Genomic DNA, 26,208 nt, shown 5'->3' with positions numbered 1-26,208 from the left:
CCACCTGCGGCCAGAGAGCACACCAGGCTTCTGGCCAAGGAAGCTACACGTCACATGAGACAGCCGAACACACTCAGGCAGGAAGCCCTGAGTTCAGATACTGTTTCAGCTGCCTTAGTTTCCCTCAGTGGTGGAATGCCCTTCCCCTGGCAGAGCCAGGGTGAGAATTTATCCAGCATTTATGACCGTTTGCCGATCCTTAACGAGAGGTTGCTCTCCTGCTTCAGCCAGTCCAGCTGGACTTGTGAGGGCGCAGAATTTGAAACCCAATAGAAATGCAGCAGTAGGTCAGCATAAAAGATTTAGAGAGGGCCAACCCCAGCTACAGAAGGAATGGTCAATTTGTTAAGGCAAAAGAAAAGGGACACATTGGCTAAAAAAGTCAAATGGCTTAACTCTTCCCCAGCTGGAATCTTTGCCAGAAATGCACCCAAACACAGATCCCTAAGAAAAAAGTTCTTTAATTCTTCACTTTATGGAAATAACATTTTTCATTCCACGATACAAAAATGTTAAATATCAAACCAAGTTTATGAAATCTACCAAAGCGGATTTATTTTTTAAACTAACAAAAGCTGGTGAAGGCTACTGGTTTCTGTCTGTCTTTTTAAATATAGAACGCAACTCACAAATCAAGGGAAAACGTGTCGGAGAAGGTTTCTCTCCCCTCCAAGTATGCTAGTTTGAAGATTAAGACCGTTTTTTCTTTCCCCAAAGGGAAAGGACTGTTTCTCTTTAATTTGGGTGGGCAGAACACAGGATGCGCTTTAGCTACAGCAGAAAATGGCAGGGAAGAAAATGGCTGAAAGTGCCAGGGGACCGACTAGGTATTAACGTGCCTGAAAGTCTGGACCGGACGTAGACACAGCCTTACGTACTGAGGAGGACCAGCAGAGCCAGCTGCACACGCAGGCTCTGCTTGTAAAGTTTGTCAGCCACGTTGCATGTACAGGGGGTTTGGCATTTTGATTTAACATATATGACAGCAAAAGGATTTCACATAATCAACAAAACTGACATGTACACACATGCAAACACGTAAAAACAGCGACTGTGATTGTTCAGTAGACAGATTAAAAAATAAAATGGGTTTCCAAGAAGCATCCTGCCCTTTATTTGTGTATAAACCACCTTTTTTTCCATATGGTGTGGCTTGGGAGGAGACAAGCCACCGATTCCTTGGACTGGAAGCCCTCTTTGATTTGGTGCCCCCGGCAGCTACCACGTGTCTGGAACGTCAAAGAGCCTGGTGGGAGTGGCCTTGAGCCCCCCTAGAAGAAGCAGCACAACCATGCAACTGAACAAGCATGCGCTCAGCAAAGTCCAACCCGCTTTAAGGCCAAAGTCCCCATCCACACTGGCCTGGATTAACCCCAGGCCAGCAACAATCTTGCCCCCGCTGTCTCAGCCCCTTTGATCAAGGAGGCCCTTTTAAATTTTAATCCGAACGAGGAGACAGAGCTGGGCTGTGAACCTTTCAAGGGTCTCCAAAAGGAGGGAACTGGGATTCCCCGTTCCCACCTGGGGAGCAGCAGCACAAATCTACCTGTCCTGAACTTTAGAACAACAACTTCCAGGGCTCAGGAGAGCCACGGAAGGTTTTCATGGCAGCGTCTCAAATTTCAGGCCATAAGTATTGTGTGTAGCACTGATCTGGGCAACAAAGTCCACGGTGTTGCTGCTAACTAGAGCAGAATTTCTGCTGTGCCTTCTCTGTTCAAGGCACCCCCTGCTCCCCCTTACAAAGAAGGCACAACCAACTGCTTGCAGCCCACTCCATTCCTCGTTTGACATGGCACAGCTCCATTTGGCATCCAGCCCTTATGCACAGGAGTGGCTCCACCCGCAGACCTCCAGTTCCAACGGAGAATCATTCTCCTGCGTGGATCTGACGGAGAGGCTGAGACTGGCTATGCAGATGCTGGGGCTGAACCCAGACTGCCTGACAAGCTCTGTTTGGCATGATGTGGGTATCCCAGTGCTGGGCTGCTCCGGTGCCCAGGTGAAATAAAGACAGCCTATGCCTCCGCTGGGGCACATCTCCTTTATCTGCTACATTCTTTTATCAGCCATTCAAAGCTCTCAAATTACGTGGCAAGCCAGCCACAAACTGGTCAAGCCCCAGCGGCTTTCCCTCCCTCCAGGCCTGTTAGGTCAGCAAACATGGGCTAAGTCCACCCACAGCTCCAGATGCCCAAGGCTGCCTGATCAAGCCCCCCGGGATGCCACCTACCATCCAACGTTTGCTCCCCTTTGGTTTCCTTGAACTTCTTGACTTGTTTCTTCCCTTCTGCAGGCTCCAGAAAGGCCTCTGGGTGGGCCAGGTCCACCTCTTGCACTGCAGCCTCCTCCAGGTCGTCTGTGGCGCTCTCCTCTTGGATGGGGCTCATGCTTCGCTTCCCCACAGTGCCAGGAGTTGAAAAACTGGGGGGGGGGGGAAGAGGGAGGATGAGTGCTTAGTGGGTCTGTGGTGACTTTCGTATAAATGTTCCCAGGTAGCAGACTCAAGAGGAACGCCATCCTGTCCCTGCCCTAAATTTCCTTCCTAAGACCGTCTCCAGCTGCTTTCAGAAGGATCAACAGTTCTACTATTCCGATCTGCCATTCGAATCAGAAAAAGAATGGTCTTTTCAAGGTGATGTTTTCATCCACTTGGAAGCTACAGGCCTGCTACCGATGCTTGCTTTCTGGTTAAGCCTCAATCACCACCATCTTTCTTGTGGCAGATCAATATTAATGATTCAAATTTCTGTTTGGCACTTGAATTGTTACCTTATGCTGGCAGAGGACTGCCTCTGAGATGTCTGGAATCCTCCAAGAAGCAACTTTGCTTCTCCACCTGCATTTTCAAACTCACAGGCTGTCAGCAGGATGCGGCTGACCCTTTTAGTTGCCCCACAGGGCAGCTGTGCCAGGGGCCTGGTGTCTCAGAGGACCGGACTTCTCCAGCTTCCCAAATGCTGGAAAGGAAGTGGTGAGGCTGGCACCACCCGTCCCACTGACTTCTTTCCACAGGCTGAAAACTGCCCTCTCCCAACGAGGCAACAGAAGTTTGTGCCTCCCATGACAGATTTGGAGGGGCTTTCTTACCCATTTCTGCCCCCTCCCACAGTGACTGCAGGGATCGGGAACTGAGCCTTTCCCCCAGGGTGGCACCAGGGAGCCTCTCTGGAGACTTTGCCCCAGTCATGGACGTGGGAGGAACAGTAAATCCCTTGGCAAGTGGTGTGGGTGACCCAGAGGGACTTAGTTTGGCCCCAAGCCAGCCCGGTCTGTATGGGGCGAACACTTGCTCTCTTCTGTTTAACTGGCCGGGTCAGCTAGCTGGCCCTTGGAGCTAGAAAACCGAGTTGCTCTCCGGCCCACCACCCCACAAAACGTGTCTCGTGAGTTGGCTCGTGCTAAAAGGCGCCTCACCTATCAACACCGCAATACCGGTTCTGAAGCGCATACGGGCTGGCCTGCGTTTTTAACCGCTTCACTTCCATCTCCTTCCAACTGTCTTCTGCCCATTTCCTCTTTGCCTGCTTCTTCTCCTCATGCTTCTTTTCAATATATTCCGCGTAAGTCTGGATTCGGTAACTCTCAGCATACCTGCTGGTATTAACTGCTGTGGGAACAAATCAATACAAAACCATTCAGAAGTACACCCACTTCGGGAACAGTTGGTTTCAAATATTTCCTGCCCAAAGAGGTTAAAAGAGGGATGCCAACCCTGAGGTTGGAAGGTCCTCCTCCCCAGAGGGAGCAGCGCCAGCCCTTTTCAAGGGGGCAGCCATCAGGTTTCACTCTCGGAGAACATAATTAGGATGCTGGTGATGGGAAAGACGTTACAAAGCTCAAGGAGGGCATCAGAGACCACCACTTTTTTATTATTATTTTTTATTCATCCACCACCCTTCAAAGCAGAGTTGGTAGGTTCAAAGGAGACAGGTCACCAAAGCAGAAAGTGGGCATGCCCAGAGTAAAGCCCCATCTTTCCCCATCCCTGTTGCTTTGAGTGAGGAGATTCAAAGAGCAGTGAAGACTACTATGGGTAAAATAATGGCTAATTCCCCCCCGCCAAAAAAAAAGTATCTGGTCAGCATAGCTGGCAGCTGTGTTGGTGTAAGAGTCTTGCAGTTGGCTGAGGAAGTCCTAGCCTCAAATTCCTTCTTTTGTTAGTCCAAATCTAAGGCTGAACCCAGCGCCAGTGCATTTGAGAGAGACCTGTTCTCAGGCTAATTAAGTATTTAGTTTTGGACAAACATGCCATCTGTGGAGCCCATGCCATCTCTCCCCTTAATTGCCAGGCAAGTTGCTGCTCTGGAAAAATCAACAACTGCCAGGGGGGTGGGTGCTGGAAACAATGGGAAAGTATGGTTTGATAGAAAAACAGCACAGCACAAATAGCTCATCAGATAATCAAATTTTCCTTTCATCTGGGCCTTCTTCCATGCCAGAATTCTTCAACCACGCAGAAGCAGAGAATGTGCAGGGTTATGTAGCTGATTCCCACACGCTGGAATCTCACATTGGCTTCTGGCATCAGTGCTCCCTTCAAGTCCAGACAGCTTCACCACCTGTAATCTTCCATCTGCCAGACAAGTTCTCCAGGGTGAGTCAGCAAAACCAGTTGCCCTCAGCTGACGGGGCATCTTCTGCCTTCCCCAGTCCAGCTGCCTGGAGAGAACCCTTCAGTGGCCTGCCCAGCAGCTTTCCAGACAATGGGTTACTGCTCAAGAGCCATGTGTGCACTTCAGCCTTGGGTTGCTTGAAAAAACCTTCCAGCACATCCTCCAGAGAACCACTTGGAGGTGTCTGTCAAGATCTGGTCTATTATTTCATTTCTGTTTTTCCTCTGCTTTTTCTCCAAATGTCTTAGAACAGAATGAATGATCCCTGCACTGCAAATATCCTCAAACTTGACTCTGTAAAGCATTGTGAGGCAGAGAAGCGTAAGAAGCTGGATGGTCTCCATGCTCTGTGCCCAAGGAACTCCCCCCAGAGGGCACTGACTTAATGGCACAAGAGCTGAACGGGGCCTGCCCTCATACTAAAATCCTACAGCCACCCTGGTGAGATGGGTGGAAAAATGAATTGTTTAAATAAATAAATAATCCAGAATTGCTTCAGAATATCAGTGAAGAACCTAACGTTTGGGGAACCCAATCAGAAGACTCAACAGATACTTGCAGGTCTGGAAAGTATTCACCAAAACAGCATCACGCAAAGCTGAGATGAAGCGGCTGACATAAGTCAGCCACCTACTTAACCAGCCATACGCGCATAGTTTTGGTGCCGCCCTTACGGTGCCATCTATTCAGGCCTCTGTTAGTAGTGAAGCCACAGCATCATGTCTGAACTTGAATAACAAAGGCACATTTCCAAGAGCAACTTGGCTGTTTGCGAGGATGCGCCATGAAGGTCAGATGGCAAGGACTTCCTTCTATTCCCTCATATTACCTGAACGAACACACCAGATAACTAATAATGATTACCTTGACCTTTTTTTTTTACTGTAGCTAAACCATGATAGCTTGCTGCATGATGATGAATGATTATGCATGTGAAGTGGGAACTGGTTTTGCCGTGTTCATCAGCTGCACATCTTTTAAGAAGCTGTTTCTTGAACATGATTCTAGGACAGAATCTGCACTTTAGTGCCCTCCTGGGACACTAAAGGGAGGGAGGGCCTGTCGGCTGTCCCCTCAAGGGTTCCAGGCCCCTTGTGAGGCCTTTGTCCCGAAGCTCAGTCCAAAAGCTCTCGGAGATGCTCTAAACACCTCTACATTTTTGAAGACCAAAAGGCAGACCAGTCTCTCCTTTTAATATTGCTCTCCTCCAGGTCCTTTGGGAAAGGAACGTCCAGCTGAACAGGCGGCTGGTCGGACCCAGCTCAGCTCCCGTTGATTTACACGACAATCCAGGGAGCGTTGCAGCACATGGATGACAAGGCTGCCCGCCCCTCCCCCAGCATTCCCCCATTTGCTCTTGGCAAAGGAAACTGGGCTCGCGTCTGCCATGCCAAGTACCGCAAAGGGTGGCCTTTGGGAAAACAAGCTTCTGGTGACAAGGAACCTTTGAAGCACAGCTTTACTTCAGCAGTTAGAACAGGTGAGGCTTTGGCAAAACAATAATAAACAATCACATCAAGGTTTTTTTAAAAGCGATGTGCAGAACAGGGAAAAAGCAGGCGCAATTGCACAAGAGCCAGTGCAGAAAAGAATGGGGAATCCCTGCAGATTGCCAGGTGCACCTGCAAAGACCACCAGTTGTGCCTGTTCTGGCATCAGTTCAAATCTTGATCCAGGAAGAACTGCATTTGCTGGCCAGAGACAGCCCTACCATGCAACCCTCCATTCCAGGCTGGACCTTTCAGATTCTGCTCTGGGCAGAACAGGTCCTCCTCCTTCCTGGAAAATCCTCCTGCAGATGCATGAACAGAAGCTGCATATGGCACGCACAGCCAGTCATGCCCAGGTAGCGCACCTGGCCTTCCAGACACTGCTGGATTCTGCCCAATCCAGGTGCTCAGCTCTCCCGCCTCTGATTTGGTGGGACCAAGATCAGTTTGGCCTGCAAAGGGTCAAAGGAAGCTGCCTTCCTTGGTCCCTCTTTACCATGCCTATCCTCTCCTGGCACTTAGCCGTTCCCGCCCAGCATCTGTTTGATCGCAACAGGCCGCAAGAAAAAGAGAAAAGTTAGCAGAGTCAATGGCTGGCAGCCCCCACATGACAAAAAGTGGAGAAAAGGCTAAAGACTCAGACACTCAAACTATTAGCAGTTATGTTAAAAAAAAACAGCCACAAACCTCACTTTTCAATGTTTCATGGAACTCACCAATCTGCACTTGTTCAGGTTGGCTCAAAGACACAAATGCTGACGTATCATCAATCCAGCACACATGAATATTTCCTAAAAATGAAAAGAGGATGTAAATTCTGTTCTCCTCAGATCTGTCCCAGTACAATGAAGAAGACATCATCAGATGGAGAGGGGCAGCTCTCATCCTGGAGGGGGAGGGCCGATGCCCCTGCCAGAAGGGACTGCTAGAAGGGCCAGAGGAGGATCAGCACCACCCAAAACAGGAACCATTCGATCCCTCTTCTGCACGAGGGGGGGCACAGCCTTCACGCACTGACCTGACCGGCAGGGGCGTAAAATTCCAAAGGGCCTGCAAACCCAACTTCCTTCTGCTCTCAATAGCTTTGGCTCAAACCATCAAATGCAAGAATCCTTTCCTTGAGCCTTCCTTTTCAGTCAGCTCCCCAAATCCCCCTCCCTCTGCCAAATTCAACTCTTTTACAAGAATTTGCCACTGGAATTGGTCTACTTACCAAAAGCACTAAAAAGCTGGTAAAGGTCACTTGTCTTCCACTCTTTGGGAAACGTAACATAAAGGACATGATCACGTTTTGGCTGTACTACAAAACCAGGAGAAACTGATATTAGCTCTGGAAGTTACTTATTTATATTTTTGGCAATACAATCCCTCCACCAAGGGACCTGAATATATCGGCTGCATAGATTCACTGAAGCATCCAGTAGCCAAAGTGAAGTAGTCAAGATCAAAATGAAATTTTTCCCCATTGGGTTAATCACACAAAAACATTGCTCTGGGGGAGGCTGACATAGACCCAGAAACAGACCAATCGTTCACCCACGCGCACCTGCATTTTACCCAACCGTTCCTAGCCAGCCTTCAGTTGCCTCCTCCTTTTTTTGTGGACAGCAACTCAGCCCCACTAAAGATGGAACTGTTCTTTACAGGCTGCTGCAGAGGCCACAAAACCAAAAAAGTTTGAACCATCCCACTACTTTGATATGACATGACTAAAGGCAGGGGGACAACACTTACAATCTGGTCCTTCCAAATTGAGATATGGAATGTCCATCACCCTCATCAGAAATAATCTGAAGCAAAAGGAAGAGAGTCACTTGGGTATTAGGGCCAACTGGTTAGGGTTGGTAACCCTAACTCTTAAATGAAATAATAAAACAACACAATACAATGACAGATAGATAACTATGAAACCCATCGTTTCACGTGTCTGAGGTTTGCTTGTCTCCAGCAAAACAGCACCTCTAAACCAGATCACGATCAAGGTGCCATCAGCCTCCCCAAAGCGGAACATCTGGGATCTCAGTCTAGGGCAGCAGCCTGCACTCACTCATGGGGCAAGGCAGCTGCTCTACTGAACAGGCTGGCGCTGCTCTAAATGCTAAAAATTTAAACTACAACACAAACAGCACTGAAAAATCTGGAAACCCTGGATTATTTTCCAGAGCCTCTTCACTCCAAGCGCCAAGGTATCTCCTTACTGGGGAAAGCAGCATTCACAGGACACCTGGAATTAACACCTGGAAGAGAGGCTGCTTAGACATGCAAGCTCTTCCTATCTGCTCTTCATATCTGCTCAAGTTGTGAGATCACAAACCTTTCGTTCTTACCCCAGTTAGATAATTATTTTCCTCTTCTGTTGCAGCAGGCGCCCAGGGCTTGCCAGACCCTTAATCCTCATTAATATGTAGACGTCAGCTGCCTTTGCTGATGTCTACACTAAGCAACTCTGGGGGTGGAGGGGGAAGGAGAGGTTGCCAGGCTATAAAACATGCCCAGCGGAAGCAACCCCTCGGTGAGTCGAACTCCAGAGACCATCCCCGTCACTTGGGCTCACCATGGCAGACAGGAGAGGGGCCCCTGGTGCTGTACTTAATTAATGGGGAGAATTTAAATACTGTAAACACGGTGCTGTCGGTTTTGGTCCTGTCACTTCCTTTAATGGCCTCCTGCTTCGGCATCCGTCCTGCAAATGGGCATCACAAGAATTTCAGAAAAGAACAGGTTTTCAAGAACAATTGTTACTTACTTGTTGAAAAAGGGCTCTATCAGCTTTGAACTGGCAGGTACATGATTTTGGGGCGGGCTGAGAAATGAACCTAATGAGCAAAAGTTATGAAAAAAGTCAAATACAAAGAGCGAAGTGGACAGGTGGGTATGCTACGCAAGTGTGAGAAGACTGGGTACCTAAGAAGTTTGCCATGGAGATGAAGCAGAGGCCTGTGATGTAGGCATCATAACCAGCTTCGTGAAGCTGCTCTGAGGCTGTGTCGTAGCTGGGAAACCCTTCAGCACTTTCTGAGAAAGGAAAGGATTCTTTTACTCAAAGTTACCTGGATGGGAGGAGGAATATTTTAGTCCACACAGGGATGCAGAGACCTGCTTGAAGTGCCAACAGTTTCCTCCCAGAGATTGCTTTCCTGACCCCACCCCCAACAGAAAATAAACCAGATCCTAAAGGGTCTTTTTTTGCCACATTCTGTTCTTAAGAAATGTGAGCATTTTCAAGATACATGGAAAATTCATCAGGCAAAATCTCTGCCTCTGATGAAAAAGTGGCAATAATTGCAGCTTTTTTCATCCAGATACTGGTCCAATAATGTCATTAGCTTTGTATGTTTCTGAAGCCCCTATCTAAATTCCCAATAGAAACAATACAGAGATGTTAGCTAGTGAGCATCAAATAAATTTCTCCCCACCAAAGTGAAAACTACATTTTTAAATGCTCACCTGCCATGTCTACTAAAAGCCAGATTTCAGTGGCCCTTTGTTTCCTTACCAACTTTTGGAGGGTTGAAGGGCATCTCCTTCAGACGCTTTTCCAACTGGGCCAGGGATGTGTTCTTAATAATCTCCTGAGGACGAAAGAGGATATGAGGCATAACTGATTGCAAACTGATGTCAGGAGACAGACGCAAATCTAAGTCTTTCTAACAAAGCCACCTGACCTTCCATTTGAATATGTGGATTGGGACCCCAAACACCTCCACCAAGGGACCTGAAATCTACAGAAATCAGAAGCAGAGTTTGCGAGACGGAGTCCTGCAATGGCTGGAACATCCCGGCCTCTCAGTGCCTCCTTGGCCAGGATGCAGCAAACAACTCAGATTATGTTGTACCTGAGATGCTTTCTAACCCTTAGTTCCAAACTCAGTTTGCTCTGCGTGTGTGTCTGCTTCCCAAAACCTTGGCCTCCTTAGAAATACCAAAGTGGCTGCCAAGTCTTTTAGAAGCCAAAACAGAGTTTGAGCGGTTTAAAACCAACACCAGCTCAGACATTTTAAATTATGGAACAGTCCACTAATGCAGTTTGGGACATGATTATCAACACAAACTGGTAAGCAAGAAAGCGAGAAGAAGATGAAAAGCCCTTCTAATGTTTTCACCCATTTCTTAAACATTTGGAATTAACAAAAATGTGCATCCGTTGGTTAGCCCTACGTAAAATGCTTCCAAGGTCAGCTCACTGGTATTTTTCTTGCCTTTGCTCTAATTAAGAAAGATGATTAAAGGGTTGGCTGTGGCCAGAAACACCACTCCAGCGGAGCAACAGGTAGGACTGACAGTCCAGCACCTGCTACAGGCAGAAGGTGACAGCCAGGACCTCTTCCAGGGCCCCCTCTTCCCCTCCCCCCCAGCCAGACACTTAGATTAGGGTTAGCCTTCACCGTGTGCTCAATTTTTTGCACTCTGGCAAGCAGCAACCCCTCCCTCTTGCAGATAGCATTCTGGGGCCTAGAAAAAGCAGTTCACTAGGTGTGTAAATGAGATGTTGTCTTTGTTGCAAAAGAGTCTTATTTTATCTGTTTGTTTCGCTTCAAGAACTCCACGAACTACCACAACACCATTTTAACACACTGCAAATGGCCTACCTTGAATGGCTGAGTGCTCGCCATCAATTTAGTGTCCAATAACCTATAAATTAGATTTTTCACAGTAAGGAAAAAAATTATCCCTCTTGAACAGAAACCCCTGGGTCTTCCCCTCTGAGACTCTGCCCCACAGCTCTGGGGAAGGGGAACTCGGTGTCCTACATCTGTCTGAACTTATTAAGTCCTGACGGCTGAGGAGCAGGTTCCGGGAGCAAAAGGACGCTGGCTGGGAATTTGGGGCTGAGCAGGGATAGCCGACAGCCAGGAGGATCCTCAAGTACCACCCTTCCCTCTTGCAGCTAGGAATTCTGGTAAAACACGTAAGGGTGGCGTGCCTGAAATAAGATGGCTACCGGAAAGAACCAGGAGGTCCCTCCCAAGCCCCCAGGTTCCAGAAAAGGGTTATAGCAAATACGTCAACTGAGATCCCAGCTGCTTGTGGGTACCAGTGCCTCTTAGCCTTGACAGCACCGGGACATCTCTGTAGGCCATCTGCTGGGAGACCAAGGGGCTGCCTCAGGCAGTGAGAACAGCCTACTGGACTAGTCGGGCCGGGGTCTAATCCAGCAGACAGCTTAAGTTCTTACGTAATTGCAAACAGAAACACTTACCTGGGAAAGACACATGTTGCTAGTTCTTTGAACTCACTGAAATCCTGAAAATTAAAAGGAATCGGATTGTTGAAACAAAAAGGACAACGTAAGCTGAAATACACGTGCATTAATGCACAATTAATTTATTGGAGGAAAACAACGCTCGCCATGCCACCTCCCATAAGTACAATTATGATGCCCTCAAAAAATAGCCTGGACAGTTTTGTTTGTTGTATCTGAGGAGGCCTACAGAGTCAGGGAAGAATGTGGAAAAGGGAAGCCAGATGAAGCAGAACAGGGGCACCTTCTTTGCCACAAGAGAATGTGGCAGAGTTTAGCTTCTTTATTTGGGCAGGAGAGGAGGAGGGCAGGGAGAGTTAACGTGGACAGCAACATGGGACTTCTTCACACCTTAGCCCTCAGCAACCCAGGGGGTTTGATGCCACAGGTGGTCCCCAGCTTAAGAGCTCTAACCAGAGAAGTTTCTGAAGTTAAGAAAACTAGCTAGCTTCCAGTGAAAAGCAGAGAAAACGTCACCTAGGGAAGCCGCCTACCTTCGACTATCAGCTGCTGGACAGGATTATATTGGGAGGCGGTTGACAGCCTCGGCCAACCTAATCGGTCTCTCTGGGAGGCAGCGCATTGGGCTCAGAGGAGCCTCTGAGGCCAGGGTCTTTCACGTCTCCCCAGAGTGGGACCTGGCCCAGCCTTCCACCCAGGATAACAGGCCTGCGCATGCGCCCGACAGGCGAGTCTCGGCTGGAGGGGTTAGGGGAGACCCGACTTCTCTGCAAAGGGCATTTCGAACGAAGAGCAGACTTCAGCCCAAGGGAGAAACACCAACCTCCGGGAGGGAGCAGTAGAACTGGTGGATGGTGTGCATGACATCCAGTAACATGTTGTGTCCGACCACAAGCTTGCCCTGTGGAGAAGCAACCGAGCACAATGTTCGGAGGGCATGCAGAGGCGGAACATATTCCCAACACCACCGTGCTACGTTGTGAATGATTAAGAACACTCCTGGGTCACTTCATCTGCTGATGGCATGCATAGTTTTCACAATGATTTCAAGGCAGTTTACAAAAACAAAAGCCTTAAAGCAATTCAAACAAAACAGGTAGCAGAAAAAAAGCCACAAAATTTAAAAAAAAAATACTTGCCCAGATGACTACCTAAATAAACTGCTCACGGCACAAATAAAACCCTGCCAGAGTGCCACCTCAGATGTCCATTCTGTGGCACCGTTCCCAATAACCCCCTTGGAGAAGGGCATCGTCGCGGAATTTGGCCGGGCCTGAGAGGAAGCCCTCCTCCCAATGCGTGGGCAGGCTCCCCTAGAGATTCCCCCCCTGGCCATTCCCCATCCCAAACCCATTAGCAGCATGACGGCACCTTCCCAAGTCCCCGCTGTGTTCCCCAACTCGGTGCCACCTGCTTATCCCAGCAATGGGCTTCATTCTACCTACAAATGCACACCAGAAGGCAACAAACATACGGAATTTGCAAGGCTGTGAATGACTCGGGAAAACCCCACCGCATCCTTCAGTTCCTCCTGCAAGAGACGAGCCCGGATCAGTCCCCTCATCCTGTTCAACCAAAGATCCCCACTCCTGCTGGGAATCAGTCTCTCCCGCAGGAGACGAGGGCACAGACCGGCCAACCTGCCCCCGGCCCCCAGGCTAGTCCCTGCCACAGCAAAGGCGCGTGGGCACTTGCCTGCTCTTTTGCCTGCTTCTCTTGCTCTCTTCTCTTGAGCTCCTCTTCGTCCACTTTGCTGATGATCATGTACCGCTCCTTCTGAGGGCCACACATGTTAATGCAGCACAAGCAAGCAGGAGCACAATGTCAAATTCTCAGGTGGGGGAGGAGGGAGAATCGACCTGACTTTTACTCTGGTGGGTTTCCCAGGCTGACTTTACGTCCTGGCTGGGAATACTGCAATTTACCACCCCAGCGTATCTGGAGGGCACCAGGTTGGGGAAAGCTCTTTTAAAACATGGTTCATCAGTTCTAAGGCTTCAGAAGTGGTAGGTTAATAAACGAAGCATCTCTCTGTTCTCACCCCAAACTGTTTTACATTATCAACATGACATGACTGCTTCCGTATCATGAAAAAAATATAGAACATCCCATTTCTTGCAAAAACAGCTGAAGCATGTGGCAACGTGCAGTAGCAGAATTACCCACATTCACCCAGCCCAGAACATCAGCCTCATTCCTGCCAAGGTTATCAGTCAAGGCTGTTCATAGCCAGATTAAATCACTCCTATTACAGGAAGCCCTGGGGTCTGCCAACTTCTGAACTAGTTGGGGCCCATTGGAGGTCTCACTCCTTTAAGGATTAGGCCCGGGTTCCAGACAAGCAAAGGAATGGGTGCCACCCGACCCACAGAAGCTCTCCTGGAGATGGCTGGAGAACCACAGAATCCTACCAGGGTGCACTTGGTATAAAGTGGAAAATGCAGAACTAGTCACCTTTTCTGTTTCCAGAGTTTCAACATGGATGCCTTTTGGATACCTACGGTGAAATTGAAAAAAATAAGGATTAATAATAGTCCTCTCTATGTTTGCAAAACAGAAACTAATCAAGAAACTGCCATGTTTGGCAAGAACATCAGAAACAGAAATATCAGTTTAGACTTTGTGCTTGGCGAATAACGAAAAAAGTGCTCAAAGGGAAACCAGAAGTTTCGTGCGTGGCTCCTGCAGGCGTCCAGAAAACCACAGGGCTGCGGACTTTGCAGCTGGGCTCTTTGGCCCCGGCCAGGAGCCATGCATCAGTATGTGCACAGGAGACGGTGAGGCCAGTGCCTGCCCTCTCGGATGCAGCACCCCCGCCATTCGCAAAGGAGAATCTCTTCCCAGATGTGGAGAAGCTGCTGTTGCTGCTTCTCCTCGTGGCAATCAGTGCTGGGCAGTACTCACTTCCAGCTCAGGGTCTGATAGATCAGTTTCCTCTGAAACCTGCAGAGAGAAAAAGAAAGATACTGACATGTCCAGAGAAGGCCAGTTGCCCTCTCCTCTGCCCACCCAGCCTCATCTACCCAAAGCTCCGCCCGAGATCCGCTTGGTGATTTCAGAGGAACTAACCCTGTGCACGGCTCCAGCTGCACGTTGGTGCTTTCTTCGTTCTGCAAGAGATCTTCTATCCTTTCTCTGAAAAAGGGGAGAGACACGGAAGGTGTCTTCTTTCTGGCTGGCACCTCCCACAATGGGGAAGGCTGTCTGAAGCCAGCAGAGCATCAATCCAGACAAGGCAGAGCCCTCGTTCCCCTGCTAAGTGCACGACAGCTTGTGCTCCCCAAAATTTGATAGCTGGCAAGTTTTATTATTCACTGGATCCGCACTGTGGATGCTATCACAAATAAATGTTTATTTAAATGGGTACCCAATTTTCCTTTCAGAAATTCAAAGTAAAGGGGGGGGATGAGAAAGGAACCAATACAACCCCATCCCCACAAATGTGGTATCAGCAAAAACAAACAATCCAGACATACTAAGCAGGGAAATGCAAATGGGTAGGCCTCATAAAAATCTCTTCCTGAAGAGCCCTGTGGTGGGCACCACACCTGCGAAGGCCCCGTCCCTGGTTAAGCCCCCCATGCCTGGCCATGTGGGAGCCCAAAGCAGGGCCTTTACTGGTGAGAGTGCTCCAGAGAAACACACAGAGGTGATCAGCCTTCATCAGCCGTCTGCAGCCTGCCCCACCACTCTCCTCCTGCGTAAAACAAACTCTCAAGCTGCAGATCTGTTTTCAGCCTGCCAGAGGGTAACAGGAGGAGGATGCTCTTCCCAGCAAAACTTTGTCAGGCCCAGAAAATGATGTAAAGAGCAAATGCAACAATTACCGCTGGTGTTCCCCCTTCAAGCAGAGGCTTATCCCACTGTATTTCCACTTACATGACTTTCTCGATGAACTTCTTCTGATCCTCAGGAACAGTTGATGGGCGCTTCGTGGCACCAGGTGACATATATGACAAGGCCCCCAGCCCGTTGGCTTGAGAACGCTTCTCATCATACTGCTCCCGTAACTGTCTTTCTTCTTCCTGATTTAAATAAGGGATACCTTAAAAACAGAGGGGAGAGGGAGGGAGTCAGATGAAGTTCTTAGTTTTAAAACTGTTTCAGTTTAAAAATCTGGTCATCTACTCATCATCTCCCATCCTAGCGTCCTCCAGGTGAGTGGTAGTAGAACTTTTAATGGTTGGTGGGAGGAATGGGAATTAAACTTTAATACCGTACCAAACAATTAGAGAAAAATGACTTTCTTTCTCCATCATCAGATTGCAAAATGCTGGAAAGAAAGAAGTTGAAGCTACAGCTATAGAAATTCAAGGTTATTTTTAAAAGATTTACAAAAGACTTACCATTGCGAAAAACTTTATTAAAATCAAATCCCTGGTTTGCTAAAAAATCTATACTTGAGCTCTGGAAGAAACACAAGAAATAGATTTATGAATGATTCCACAAGTGACTTCAATCTAATGAAATTAATTTTTCATTGCTAAGAATGGCAATTCATGGTGGGCTCTATATATTTCATTCATTTGACGAAACAATGCATTTACACTCTCCCAGGCACAATTCAAAGGCAAGGCACAAGGAAGCTTCCAGATGATTACCTTTTCTCCAACACCAGGCCTCAAACCACATGTATGCATGACACTGAAGCACTGAGAGTACAAAGAAGATACTTTCCTCTGCAGCCACTTGGCACTTATAAAACTCTTTTTCTCAAATTGAAAAGCTCCTTCTAACTGAATAACTTCATCAAAAACACATCTTTTTAATAACTTTCAATCTAGCTTTGTAAAGATTCAAAGCTACTGAGTTAGTTAAATAAATGAAACAATATCAACCAGCTTGAATTAGCTTCACGCATAAAGAATTGTTATTATTACTATAGTAATATACCGGAATCAGAGGATGGAAACGCGTATACCTGTCATCCTATTTACCTGACAGACAAACTTGACATCTGGCGATGTTCTGTTGAAAGGTTTGGGGAAGATGTAGAAGTTAAATGATTTGATGATGTATCTAAAAGGAAATAAAGGGTTGAAAATCAATGTACAAGTTATGCATGCCAGCACGCTTAATTTTAAAAAACAAGAAAAGGACATACTTAGATTCTGCATGATCGTATTTAAAAGTGCATAGGCCAAACTGGAACAGCAAGAAATCCATGGAATGCTGGGTGGGAAAAAAACCGAACAGAAATTCTAAGCAACCAGTTGTTCGTTCAGAGCAGCCGGAGGTTATCCAAAACCCGGAAAACTTGGCTGAAGGGTTGCGTTTTGCTCCAGCTGCCTCCCGATTTTCAGGGCTTTCTGGAGCTTCAACTACTAAAGCAGGGGGAAATCAAACAGGTCCCAGAAAGCAGACACCGAAGCTGGAATAACTCAGTGCCACGTTATGAGCGGCTCCCGAACCACGGGGTTCAAGGTGGAAACCAGCAGCGCACCCAGGAGGAGACGGAAGGGAGAGGGGCTTAACTCGGCTTGGGGGGCGGGCGGCAGGCGGGCCCCGGAGGTTCTGCGGCGCGATGCGGCGCGGCGCTTCTTCCCGCCGGGGGAGCCAACCTAGGGGCCCCCCTCCCGCACGCCCCTCACCTTCCGCAGCTTCTGGTACCGCTCCTCGGGCGTGTCGAAGCCGTTGGTCAGCGCGCTCACGGACGGCCCGTCGCTGATCCCTGGAAGCGGAAGAAGACGGGCCGCCTGAGGCTCGGCCGGGGGCGCGCGGCGCGGGGGCCCGGGGGTGGGGGCGCGGCGCGGCGCGGGCGCGGTACCTGAAAACTCCCCGTCGATGGCCAGGAAGTCGGCGTCCTCGACGGCCTCGTAGACTTTCCCAAGAGCGCCCTTAAAATCTGCGGACAGAGCGAGGATCAGCCGGGCGGCTGGTGAGGCCGGGGAGGCTCCGCCCCCGCCCCCGCCTTCTTCCGCCCCCCGCGCCCGCTGCCCGCGCCCCGGGCCGCCGCGCGACTCACTGCTCCGGGTGATCTCCATCCCGCCTCGCGCCGGGCGCCAGGCCGCGCGAGCACTTCCGGAAACAAACACGACGCCCCGTCGCGCGGCGCGTCACGGGCACGTGACCGGAGCGCGGCGCCGCGCGCCGGCTCGCGCATGCCCAAGACCTCCCGAGAAGCCGCGGCCGCCCGTCCCTCCCTCCTTCTGGCGAGATGACCCCGGGGTGAGGAAGATGGCGGCGGCAGCGGTGCTGGCTGGGGCGTTCGCGGGGCGGCTGCTCCGGCGGGCGGGCGGGTCCGTCCCGCGCCCGCTGACTCGCCTCGCCTTCCCGGCAGGGCCCCCGGCCCCGAGGCGGCGCATGAGCGGCGCGAGCCGGGTGCTGGTGGAGCTGGACGAGCAGGCGGGTAGGGTTGGCGGCGGCGGCGCGGGGCGGGCGTTCTGCGCTGGGCCTTGCCGGGCCGTCTGACGCGCGTCTCCCCGCAGGCGTGGCGGTGGTGCGGCTGCAGCAGCCGCCGGTGAACGGGCTCAGCCTGGCGCTGCTGACCGAGCTCTGCCTGGCGCTGCAGAGGCTGGAGGACCGCCGGGCCTGCCGCGGACTCGTCCTCACCTCGGTAGGGCGCGCGGGGCGGGAGGGGGGGAGGGGGCGGCGGGGCGTGGTCCCTCCGCCACGCCACACCACGCCCGGGAGAGACCTCCGCGCCTTCCTCCGCAGGCCGTCCCCGGGATCTTCTCGGCCGGGCTAGACATCACGGAGATGTACGGGCGGAGCGAGGAGCGCCTGGCCGAGTTCTGGAGGGCGGTGCAAGAGATCTGGATCCTCCTCTACGGCAGCCGCCTCGCCACCGTGGCCGCCGTCAACGTAAGCAGCCGTCCGGCCCGACGGGCCTCCCGTTGCTCTCCCCTCCGGCCAGGCCGGGGCTCCCCACTTGCGGGTGGGAAGTCCCGCCGAGGTGGGGAGGGTCTCGGCGGCCCCGCCTGGGACCGACAGCCTAAAAGACCAAAGGGGACTGTTTGATTGCACCCACTCCCAGGAGCAAATAGGAAGGGGCAGACGTGGCCTGCCTGGGCAGGGGTCCTCCTGCTTGATCTGGGGAGCTGGTTTGCCTCGCTGGGAGGGCCTGGTAGGCATCAGGTTGCATTAATGCTGAGAGTAACGATGCTGCTGTGTTCCCCTTTCTATGCTTGGGGCTGAAGGCTCCCTGCTCCCTAGGCACAAGTGCTGCAATCCCACCCCACGGCCGACACCCCTCCTTCAGAAAAAGGGTTATCCTTGCTGGTAAATTGGTTGGGATCTACCCGTCACGTTCCACAGCCACCAACCTCTCCTTTTTATTTCGAGCCTTCTGATGTGCTCGGGCCCTGCGAGATTGGGAATAGGAGCACTGAGTAACGGCTGAAGCAGGGAGGTTTGCAAGGCAGGGACCCCCAGCCACCGCTTGTGGACAAACCCAGCTGTGTTCCTTGCAGGGTTCCAGCCCCGCAGGAGGCTGCCTTATGGCCTTGTCGTGTGACTACCGGATCATGGCCGACAATCCGAAGTACAGCATTGGTCTGAATGAGACAAGATTGGGCATAGTCGCCCCTTTTTGGTGAGGTGTGGAGGAGGCAGTGCAGATGGCAGGGCCTTTCGGGGGCTCCTGTCAGCCCCCTTTTTTGGGTTGGCTCATCTAGCTAGTTGGTGGGCGCTCTCTGTCTGAACGTCTCTTCCCCACCCAGGTTCAAGGACTGCTTGCTGAACACAGTTGGCCATAGGGCTGCTGAGCGCTCCCTCCAGCTGGGGCTCCTCTATTCTCCTCAAGAAGCCCTCAAAATCGGCCTTGTGGATGAGTTGGTGCCTGAAGAGAAGATCCTGGCCAGGGCCGCAGAAGTGCTGGCCCAGTGGCTGGCCGTTCCAGGTGGGGCACCCAGGCCAGACTCCCGCTTGGGGTCAAGGTTCTTGGCCCACCCACACCTTGCTTGACCTTTGGGGAACCCAGTTGCCTCAGGGAGTCCTCCCTCCCATCCATCACTCTTCCTGTCCCCTGCCTAGATCACGCCCGGCAGCTCTCCAAGTCCTCCCTGCGGAAGCAAGCTGTGGACCACCTGCTGATGCACCGCGAGGCTGACATCCAGAACTTTGTGCGCTTTGTTTCCAGGGATGCTATTCAGAATTCTCTCCAGAAGTACATGGAGATGCTGAAACAGAGGAAAGCCTGAATAGGTCTGCTTCTCAGAGCTCGAGGGCTTGGCCTGGCAGCCTTACCGCTGCCCCCGTTGGCTGCTTTCTTTCCTCAGGCCACGGTAGACTGAGCACCGTAGCGTCTGGCTTTAATGGCTTTTGCATAGTTTGTTGTTGGAGTTTGGACTGCAGAGTTCAGGTTGTGGCTGGACAGCCAGGGAGGCAGGCTAGGCCGTCCAGCGCCGTTAAGCATTTGGTCTTCCTGAGAAGCACACAGAACATCCAATAAATGCTTACGGCAGAGACGGCTTTGCTTCGTGGCTGGTGGGGATGCCTCTAGATTCCTGTCTCTCTCTCTCAACGATCTGGACCAGGCCAAGCAGGCTTAGCCAGCCAGCCCCTCTTCTACCATGGCTGCCCAGTCCCTCCCGCCTTACTTGTGGCGCCTGCCTGCACTTGACCACCGTTTCTAGCCCTGCAAGCATGCGTGGTCTGCCTGGAAGCGCTTTTTCTAGCTCGGACTCTTGCAGGCTGGCGGCCTCGCGCCCTGCTAGGGCAGCCTTACTGGCTCTTGGGACTTGGAGTTGCGGTGGGCTGCTCCTGGGGTGGCCGGGCCTAGTCAGGAAGGCTGCCCAAGGAGGATGGGTGGGACGCTGGGGTGTCCGGCTGTGTTTTGCGTAGAACGATGAGGATGGCTGCTGCCAGAAACTCTCCCACCTGTTCGTGCACGTGATTTTCTATTTAATTGGCCTCTCTCCAACCTGTGGGAATTCCAGACCCTGGGACTGATTCTTTGTGGGGGCCTCTGAAGCAGCTTCTCCTTTGGGGGGTGGCCTTGCGTGATCTCAGGGGCTGCCCAAGCAGCTTTATTTGGACAGGGATGCTGTCCTCCGTAATGGGCCTGGGGAGCAGAGAGTAAGTTTGCTTTGAGTGGCTTTTTGAACTTCTTGGATGGTTGGTTGTTCTGCAGTCCCCACCCTGAGCAGGAATTCCTCTGAGTTCTGATGTTCTCTGAGTGGATGGCTGTGCCTGTTAAGACGTGGAACGTTTGCTAAATTGCTGTTTTTTTTAATCCTGCTGTTTGTCCAGCAGCTGCACCACCCACTGTTACATGAGGTAGGCAAGGCTGAGAGAGTTACGCTCTCAGAGTTCTCCAGAGACCTTCATAGCCAAGTAAGGATTCGTGCTGTATCTCCCCAACCCCCTGCAGGACCACACCACAGCGTTTCCCGCCTGGAGCCCTCCAGATGTATGGAAGGAGAAGGCCTGGCTGGTTGGCTGGTGGGAGACCCGGCCGGGGAAGTGGGAAGCAGCAGCTGGTGCTCAGGGTGAAGCAGTTGTAGCCTGCAGGAAACCCAAGTTCATTCTTGGCTGCATTTCCATCGCTGAAACTTTGAAGAAGCTGTTCTGCGGAAGCCCACTTCCCAGTCAGCATGAGGCCCAGCTGGAAATCTGTAGGCAACTTGCAAGGTTGGGAGCGTGATGTTGGTGCCTGCAGAGTGGTGGGGGCAGGAGCCCTTGTGACCCCTCTTGGCCCACCCTCATAAGGCAGGGCAGCAGGTAGGTTCAGGCAGACTTCAGCCGCACTTCCACCGGGAAATGATCACTGACAGCCAGAGCCTGCAATAAAGGAGAAAGCAGGAGAGGTCAATGCGGCCCTTGGACAGCCCAAGACAGGACCCCAGAGCAAGCATGATTGCGCACATCAAATCTCTGGCATTCTTTTGCTGTGACTGACTTATTCTCCTCTGGGATCTGAGATACAGAGCGGGTAAGGAGTATTTTCAATTAATAGTTCTTAGCTGTAGATTGGCATATTTTTGTGGCTTAAGTTAGAATGCTAGACAAGTTGAGTTAAAAACATCTGGAGCAATGGATTTACCTCCTGTTGGCTCAGCTTGAAAGCTCTCTGGAAGTTAAATACTTTGGCGGACTTGGGCTCAATCCACTTCCTCAGTCTTGAGCCACTCACAACAATCCTGAAAGCACAAATAAGATGCAGGTGGGGAGACCATTCCTTGGGGACCCTGCCCCTTTGCAAGGGGGGGTTGTCTCTGAGGAGTTTCAGGGCTTTCCAGGGGTGCCAGAGGGGAGGAGGAAACCTCCGTGGCCAGTTGTGGCTCCATGGCCAGGTTGTCCTGGATACTGGAGAGCTGTTGCCCTCAGCATTTTGTGAAGGGCATCTGCCCCCCTCACCTGTCGTAGGCACAGTCAGAGTTGCCCACGGTGGTATCTGTGTCATCTGAAATGAGCCACTTGAAAACCTCGCTGGTGCGCAGGCGGATGGAGTTCCAGTCTTTCTTTCCCACGTAGCTGCAGTCGGCATTAAAGTCTCCCAGGAACATTATGTTCTGCCAAGCAACATGTCACAGGAAAGGGCTTGGAGGCTGGCTTCTTGCATGTCTCCTGTCTGTGGGGATGGCCAGCTGGGGGTCCTGATTAACACCCCTCCCAACCTCTCCAGGCCTTCCAGCTGGGACAGTAAAGACTGGTGCTTCTTTCTTTGAGACTGCAGTGCTGGCACCCAGCCGCCTCCATCCTGGTGCCCTCCAGAGGTGCTGACTGCAACCCCCTGCACACCTGGAGGAGGCCAGATTGGAGCCGTCAAAAAGTGTCCTGCATAACGAATTGTTCCTTCAAAAAGGAAAATACTGGTACTTATTAAAAAATTGAATACAAAAATTTGGTGGGCGCTTTAAGTGATGGGCGCTTTTCTTCCTGTCCTTCCGTCCATCCCCCACCCAGCAGTGCCCCTTGCTGAACCCTCATCTGGCTCTGGGACCCCCTTCATCCTGCTGCTGTGGTAAATGCAGAGCGCTGCTCCCTACAGGCAGGACATGCAGTGCAACTGCAGGGCGTCTCCTTGCCCCTGTGGGGCCGGGCTGCTTACGTCAGTCTCCCACTTGTCAATGATCTTCAGATAGACGTCGTAGAGAGCATCAATTTCTGCCACAGCCTCATTCGGAGGGGTATGAAGGGGCACCAGCACCAGCTCACTCCCCTCTGCAAAAGAACTGGGTTAGTGCCCCAAATGGCATCGGTTTCCCGACTGATCTCTGGGTGGGAGAGTGTCCTGCGGGTGCTGGGCAGGTTCCCTGCCCTGAAGCCTTTAGGGAAGGAACAGGAATGTCTGCTTGGGGGTGTGCTGCCTTGTGGTCTCCTTTCCTGGCCATCTGGCTTGGACCCTGAGTCTCTTTCTGACCTGCCTGCTTGCCAGGGGCAATCCTTTCCTGATCCAGTTTGCTCACTGGCTTGGAGTGTGGCAAGTGCCCACTCTTGGTCTGGGATGATGCCGGGCCCTGTCTTTGGCTTCACTCACCTGAGCTGGAAGCAGCGAACCTCACAACGAACGGAGGCCTGCTGAAGGCGCCGTCGGGGTTGGGATACTGGTACTCGTCCATGAGGGAGAGGCTCCTTGTCCTGGAAAGGAAGCCGAGGCGGCCAGTCAGTGGAGGAAGGGGAGGAGCCAGGAGAGGAATCGTCCCCCAGGGTCAGGGAGCCTTCTCAGAAGCTTTGCCACCCCTGTGCAGCTGCGTCTGAACCCCGGATTGAGAGACCCTCATCCCCCCAGCTTGCTTTCCGGGGAGTGCTAGTGCAAATCCTGTGTGTGTGTGTGTGTGTGAGATTATGAGTAGAAAAGCACAGGAAATGTAGGGAGCTACTTCCATCTGGATGTGCGTTTGGCTCTGCCGATGTTCTGGCTGGCCAAGATTTGGGAGAGGAAACCACTGGGAGACAGGGCCTCGGGCCTCCCGCAAGCCAAAGAGGTGCTTTGCTGCTAAGCTCCAGAGCTCTTGGCCTGAGCGCCGGCCGTGAGTGGCCCGTTGCCTTTGGCTCACTTGTGCTTGCGAGGAGGAGTCTGGCGCAGCCTGCATGCCAGCAAGCGTGCCCCAAGCGCAGTCTAAGCCCACAGAGCCATCTGTACCTGTAGAGGAAGAGATACATCTCTTTGTAGTTCTCCCGACCCAGCGACTCGCTGGCCACGTAGTCATAAGAGTGCTTGGATGCCCTGCAAGGCAAGAATCGGGGGGACACTCCCCCCAAGTGGCTGTGGTCTGAATAGGGCAGCCAGGCAGACCTCCCCAGTCTGGCTCTCCCCATTAGGGACTGGCCCTTTCACCTCTCGGGGTGTTTTTCCAAGCCGGGCACCGATAAGGACTTGACCGGAGTTCATCCTGTCAGGCCCTGTGTGTAAGTCAGATGGATGCTGCTGTTCCCTTAAAGCACATTGGGCAAGGGAGAAGACGGTCCCACAAGCTTGCTTCCTCCTCATCTTGCCTCTCCTCCACCCGCTTTGTTACCTGTTGAGTCGTTCCCTGAGTTCCTGGACTGCGCTGAGATCGGCATCCCGCACCTCTTGCACTAGGATGATGTCATACCGGGACAGGATCTGAAACGGGCGAGCACACGCTCAGATGTGAGCAGTGGAAGAGCCCTGCTGGCTCTGGAGGACAGGCTGAAGGGCCAGCTGCCCCGGCAGGTGGTCCTCTGGCAGGGCCCCTCTTCCAACAACTCCCTTTCAGTGCTGCTGCCTCTGACCAGAGAGGCTCCACTTTGCTTTCAAGCCTAGTAGCTACTGACAAGCCACCTTCCTCCTCTGCTTTTGGGGGGCCTGCCATGTGATTCCTAATGCGGGAGCTGTGGTTCCGTCACCTGCCCTCACCTTCACAATAATTTGGGAGATGCTCTGGTCCGACAGTTTGGTGTCTCCAAAACTCCGGATGTTGAAGGCGCAGATTCGCAGGGCCTCGACTGTGTGGAGCAGCAAGGCCAAGCAAGGAAGGACCACCAGTTTCATTCTGCTCCTTCTAAAGGGGAGAGGAGGAGGGTGGGCAAGGCCACGAAGGTGGGTGTGCAATTCAATTTCCTGGTCAGCTGCTGCTGCTCTTCCCAGCCTGTGGCAGTGCTGCTTTGGCAGCAAACGAATGGTTTTCCATTGCTTTGTCCATTTTAATACTCCAAGCACATTACTGGCACAATGTGTAAGGTGCGCAAGGTGCAATAGCGACAAATCATTTTAATCATCCCCCCAACACCTGCCTTTCGGCAATTTAGGGATGGGAGCTGTGCTGGGCTGCCTAGGGCTCTTGCAGAGTCAGCTGGGATCTTCCTGAATTTCCCAAGAGCTCAGCCTGGGGATCTCTTTCACCTCACTGTGCGCAGGCTTGTCCTGTTTCCTTCTCAAGTTGCCTGGAAAAGTCCCCTGCACTCGGCTTTGCAGCCCTGGGCTGTGGCTCACCCTCCCGGCCATGCCTGTTCTCCAGACAGCATCTCTGGCATCACTGCCTCTTTACAGTTTCAGCAGAGAAGACAGAAAAAGCCCAGCACAGATTTCACTGATTTGGGCCCTGATGTTGTCATCTGACTTCTAAGTGTATTTATTATCCACACAAACCAGTTAAGTAACATAATAAAGGAGCTTGCTCAAGTTGAAGACTCTGCTGTGGTGCCTCTGTCTTCATTTCCCCAGTTCCTTTGGGCAGCCTTGCTCCATTCTTCCCCGATCCTTACACCTGTGGAAAGTGGCTGGCTCATCCCTTCCTGCTGGCACCGCCTTGCTTTGCTCCAAGGTCCCTTCCCTGCCTGTTGGACTCGGCTGAAGCTTGACTCTAACCACCTCCCTACAACAGAGGGCCCGCTGATACAGAGCACAGCCCAGGCAGCTGATTTTCGGTGGCAGCCCATGTCTGAGCAAAGAATTTAGGGTCATAAGAGCTTTACTTTCCCCCTTCCATGAATGTTTTTATTCTTCGTTGGAGCCATCCAAGCTGGTGGCTACGGCCAAACTGCCACCAGGCCTTGCAGCTGTGAGTTCTGAAACAATTGCACTAGCAGTTAATTTTCTTAAGGGACCCTGGATTATATTATAAAGAGGGAGCAAGAAATGGCCATTTCCTCCCCCAAGAGCAAAGCCAGGGTGCTTTGAAGTACTCAACCAAGGAGGTGCCTACCTTGAGTTCAGTCCAAAGGTGGCTTGGCACAGCTGCTAGACTCCCGGCCCTGGTGCATCTCCCTCAACTGGGAAACTGCACTGGATATAAGGGGAGAAAAGATACGCCCCCACTCCACCCATCTGCCACTGGGGTGCAGTGATGCAAGGGCCCTGCCCTAGAGGGGGTGGAGATGCTCCTTCAGGAGTGTTTTCTGAGCATGCATTTTAATTTGAGCGTTGCAAACTCCACCTTGGGAAGCTGCTGCGTTGTGACCGCTTCTGCCCTGGCAGCTGTTTGCTCATCAAAGCCACAGAAGCTGTTGCACAGAGCGTGCTGTTTCTTCCTTCCTATATGAAGCAGTTGCTTAACTCTTGGACAGTCAACAGGTCAAGCCTTCCTAAGCATGGAGGTTTGTCAAGAGCTTTACCAGTTGAATTTCAGCTACTTCAAGACTCACTGCACCTTGCCCAGAGTACTGAGTCGGCCCTGGGCTTGGACCAGTGATGTCTCAATTATAGAAAGGAACTTGGATTGTAAGATTACTATGTTGGGCTAAAATGTTCTCCCAATTTTAGAAAGGAATGTGGAGAACGTGATGAGCCGCAGGATCGCCGAGGGCTGAGCGTGCCGTGCAAGAAGCCGGGTGGGCTGGGATTGCAGGGTAACCTGAATGGCAGCCTTGCAGAGCAGAGCTGGGACACCTAGCATCCTTTGGGTCGGTTGAGGGAGAGGCAGGGTGTGAATGCCCACTTGGGGGCAGACCCTGGTCCAGAAAAGGCAATGTGTTTTAGAATGGCCGAAATGCCAAGAAGAGTGGGCAGGAAAGAGAGGGGAGCAAAGTGAGAAGGGGGGCAGATTCTGTG

The 26,208-nt window shown here is 51.7% G+C and overlaps 3 protein-coding genes across 4 annotated transcripts; 1 reads left to right on the top strand and 2 right to left on the bottom strand.

Moving 5' to 3' along the window:
- Positions 1-443: 443 nt before the first annotated feature.
- On the bottom strand, positions 444-17,355 carry PARN (poly(A)-specific ribonuclease). Its single transcript, XM_063315007.1, has 24 exons — positions 17,275-17,355; positions 17,077-17,154; positions 16,901-16,980; positions 16,414-16,481; positions 16,247-16,328; positions 15,656-15,716; positions 15,189-15,354; positions 14,379-14,444; positions 14,214-14,252; positions 13,764-13,806; positions 13,005-13,085; positions 12,784-12,840; positions 12,133-12,210; positions 11,307-11,350; positions 10,696-10,738; positions 9,603-9,678; positions 9,011-9,121; positions 8,853-8,922; positions 7,841-7,896; positions 7,320-7,406; positions 6,823-6,897; positions 3,418-3,610; positions 2,234-2,424; positions 444-1,271 (listed from the first exon to the last, which is right to left on the bottom strand). Exons 1-24 carry the CDS (start codon positions 17,291-17,293, stop codon positions 1,219-1,221), a joined length of 1,917 nt encoding a protein of 638 aa, XP_063171077.1. The 5' UTR covers positions 17,294-17,355; the 3' UTR covers positions 444-1,218.
- A 118-nt stretch (positions 17,356-17,473) lies between these two features.
- ECI1 (enoyl-CoA delta isomerase 1) lies at positions 17,474-19,715 on the top strand. Its single transcript, XM_063314992.1, has 6 exons — positions 17,474-17,658; positions 17,738-17,865; positions 17,967-18,113; positions 18,722-18,843; positions 18,971-19,149; positions 19,284-19,715. Exons 1-6 carry the CDS (start codon positions 17,487-17,489, stop codon positions 19,448-19,450), a joined length of 915 nt encoding a protein of 304 aa, XP_063171062.1. The 5' UTR covers positions 17,474-17,486; the 3' UTR covers positions 19,451-19,715.
- Positions 19,716-20,508: 793 nt separating this feature from the next.
- On the bottom strand, positions 20,509-24,239 carry LOC134505330 (deoxyribonuclease-1-like 2). Of its 2 annotated transcripts, XM_063314993.1 has the most exons (8): positions 24,076-24,239; positions 23,714-23,802; positions 23,338-23,421; positions 22,732-22,832; positions 22,303-22,415; positions 21,609-21,763; positions 21,295-21,391; positions 20,509-21,032 (listed from the first exon to the last, which is right to left on the bottom strand). In XM_063314993.1, exons 1-8 carry the CDS (start codon positions 24,208-24,210, stop codon positions 20,979-20,981), a joined length of 828 nt encoding a protein of 275 aa, XP_063171063.1. In that variant the 5' UTR covers positions 24,211-24,239; the 3' UTR covers positions 20,509-20,978. The 2 variants fall into 2 exon arrangements, with proteins under 2 accessions (XP_063171063.1, XP_063171065.1); XM_063314995.1 differs by lacking the exon at positions 23,338-23,421.
- Positions 24,240-26,208: the final 1,969 nt, after the last annotated feature.

This window comes from Candoia aspera, chromosome 14 (assembly GCF_035149785.1).
Source record: "Candoia aspera isolate rCanAsp1 chromosome 14, rCanAsp1.hap2, whole genome shotgun sequence".
In the NCBI taxonomy this organism is placed as follows: Eukaryota; Metazoa; Chordata; class Lepidosauria; order Squamata; family Boidae; genus Candoia; species Candoia aspera.
The sequence above is the reverse complement of the archived record's forward strand: the minus strand, read 5'-3'. Positions and strand labels throughout refer to the sequence as shown.